At 50.1% G+C, this 3,177-nt stretch overlaps 1 protein-coding gene across 1 annotated transcript; it reads left to right on the forward strand.

The window, feature by feature from the left end:
• The first annotated feature begins 505 nt into the window (after positions 1 to 505).
• Positions 506 to 3,084, forward strand: cunh7orf25 (chromosome unknown C7orf25 homolog). Its single transcript, XM_042517070.1, has 2 exons — positions 506 to 617; positions 1,725 to 3,084. The coding sequence occupies exon 2, from the start codon at positions 1,741 to 1,743 to the stop codon at positions 3,019 to 3,021; it is 1,281 nt and encodes a 426-aa protein (XP_042373004.1). The 5' UTR covers positions 506 to 617; positions 1,725 to 1,740; the 3' UTR covers positions 3,022 to 3,084.
• The last annotated feature ends 93 nt before the right edge of the window (positions 3,085 to 3,177 follow it).

Below are 3,177 nucleotides of genomic sequence, written 5' to 3' on the forward strand. Positions count from 1 at the left end.
AAAGCTGCACTCAAACCTGTATAAATGTGAATTTCAATGTAAATATCAATACTAGACTCGTACCTTTTATATTTTTATATTTTATATTTTATATTTGTATCTTCTATTTTATCTGTTTTCTTTTTTCTATATTTATGTTGCACCAACCCACCAGAACAAATTCCTCGTATTGTGTTAACTATACCTGGCAATAAATCTTTTCTGATTCTGATTCTGATTCTGAATAACATCATCATTAATATCAATATCAATAACATCATGGCGTGTTGCTGCTCGTTTTGTGTCATTCTGATTCTGGCTGTAATTTATTAATTTAGTGATTTATTGATTTATCAATTTATTGATTTATTTACCAACAAGAAACAAAATGCTGCTGAGTTCACCTTCAGTCTGACTGATTGATTTATTGATAAGGATTGTTCAGGAGCTGTGTACACGATCACAAGGAAGGCTTTTACTTTGAAAATCCTCCCGGAAGCCACTGTGTTGTTCTTCCTGCCAGCGGAGCAGCAGCAGAAGAAGGAGTCACTGCCGTCAGTTAGCATAAGCTTTAGCAGCGCAGGTAGCTCACACCTGAAGAAGAACCCGCGGAATAAAGCTCACGAGACTCTGCTGACGTAAGTCAACGTCACGTTTGTTTTCCGAACCTCTTAAATGTTTTTATAAAAAACCAAATTACGACACAACGAACTTAAGACCGGCAGAGCTCAGCTAACTGACGTCACAGAGTTAGCACCGGAGCTAACCAGCTGTTTCACACACACACACACACACACACTCACTCACTCACTCTTAAATGTCTGTTTGTGGGTGTGTTTATGTGGCAGCAGACTGTGTTAGTTTATACAGACGATCGATTTATTCATTTTTTAAAACGAAGTTTAAGATCGAAGTTATGGCTTCTCCTTGAAGCTGCTGAATCTGCGGAGCTGAAACACCAGTAGATTCAAATCATCTGCTGTCAAAATTCATGTTGCCCCTGCAGATCATTTCTTAAATTTGCATCAGAGTCTGTGTCCTGTCGGCTCTGAACAAGCCCCGCACATCCAGTGCAACAGCTTGATCCGGGATGTTAGGGGTTAACATGAAGACACAGCCTGATCCAGGATGTTAGGAGTTAACCGCCTCTTTCGGGTTAATGTCATAGAAAAGCCTCACTGCGCTGCCGTTGCTATAGCAACCACTCATATACAGCTGTGATGTAATGAGTCCTAAAACGCGGAAGTCCGTTAGCATATTTGCTCTTCTGGTTCTTCTCTCAAACCTCGTGTTTGGACTTTGAAGGTTTAAGGCGTCTTTAGCAGTTGCTAACAAGTGGCTAAATAGGACTACAGTGTTTGTTGTCATCTTCATCTGAGAGGATCATCACGCCGAACTAACCTTCGAAGGATCTTAAACTTGTGTTCCTCACCGAGACTTTTTTGGGAGATAATCCAAAATCCCAGACGGTTTTTGACCAGGGAACCAGTGTGAAGCTAACTTCCTGTTGGACTACAAAAATACATCATCCTGTCACCACTCTGTAGTTTCTGTATTTGGATGAACATGATGACATCACTCTGACATCATTATGTCGTCTGTGCGGCGAGCTGAAGCCTCCTCATTGTGACATCGTGTGTCAAAGGTCACACAGTGACATCACATGTCAAAGGTCACACTGAGGACAAACCCTGTGTGTCCTCAGGTGTGATGCAGGACTCATGTCCCTGTCTCTGTGTCCTCAGGTGTGATGCAGGAGACATGTCTCTGCAGGCCGTGCTGCAGCAGAGGATCGTGTCCGCCCAGGCGCTGCTGCAGCGGGCGGAGCAGCTGTGTCCTGGTGTGGAAGGTCACCAGAAGCTGTGCGGTAAGCTGCGGGCGGAGCTGCGCTTCCTGCGGCGGGTGGAGGCGGGAGAGCTGCAGGTCAAAGAGTCTCACCTGCACAGCACCAACCTGACTCACCTGACCGCCATCGTGGAGTCAGTAGAGAGTCTGGAGGGCGTGGTCGCTCTGCTGCACGTCTTCACCTACCAGGATGCCGCCGGCTCCAGGCAGACGCTGGTGGTGGACGTGGTGGCGAACAGTGGACACACCTGGGTGAAGGCGGTGGGCAGGAAGGCAGAGGCTCTGCACAACATCTGGCAGGGGCGGGGCCAGTACGGAGACAAGAGCATCATCACACAGGCTGAGGACTTCCTGCAGGCCAGCCGCCAGCAGCCCGTCCAGTACCGACACCCCCACATTGTTTTTGCCTTCTACAACGGCGTCTCCTGCCCCATGGCCGACCGCCTCAAGGACATGGGCATTGCCGTGCGCGGGGACATTGTCGCTGTCAATGCCGTAATGACGGAGGAGGGAGGGGACGAGGAGGAGCAGGAAGAGGAGGATGAGGAGGAGGAGGAGGAGCCTGCTGAAGACAAAGATGAAGAAGAGGAGGAGTCTGAGTTGACCAGAGTCGACCGCAGCACAGTGGTGGCCAGCCTGGCGTTTCCCGCCCAGGTAAAGGTGGAGGAGTGTCAGCGCGTGAACCTGGACATCACCACGCTTATCACGTACGTGTCATCGCTGAGCCACGGACGATGTCACTTCACCTTCAGGGAGCCCGTGCTGACGGAGCAGGCGGCCCAGGAGCGCCGCCAGCAGGTGCTGCCGCAGCTTGATGCCTTCATGCAGGGGAAGGAGCTGTTTGCCTGTCGCGCCGCCGTCGCCGACTTCCAGCTGATCCTGGACACGTTGGGCGGGCCAGGCGAGAAGGAGCGAGCTCAGAAGCTGCTGGCTCGACTGCACCTGGTGGACGACCAACCGTCAGAGCGCACGCTGCGCCTTACACCTAGCGCCAAGGTCAACCACCGCTCGCTCATGATCTTCGGCACCGGAGACTCGCTGAGAGCCGTTACCATGACGGCAAACAGCCGATTCGTCAGGGCGGCGGCCAATCAGGGTGTCAGATACAGCGTGTTCATCCACCAACCGAGAGCTCTGACCGAGGGCAAGGAGTGGAGAGCCACGCCTGTCTCTGAGCAGGGGCTGATGGGAGTTTGAGTTCCATAAACAGTTCATGTAAATATCATCTGATCACTATATTCACAGATCAATAAAGCTTCACAGCCACTTCCTGCTTTGCTGTCATTTGTTACAGGAGGTCACATGGTCACCAGGTAGTAGACAAGTGTGTTCTAATGATGTCATGTTAACCAC

Source organism: Plectropomus leopardus, unplaced genomic scaffold (genome assembly GCF_008729295.1).
Source record: "Plectropomus leopardus isolate mb unplaced genomic scaffold, YSFRI_Pleo_2.0 unplaced_scaffold26634, whole genome shotgun sequence".
NCBI lineage: Eukaryota > Metazoa > Chordata > Actinopteri > Perciformes > Serranidae > Plectropomus > Plectropomus leopardus.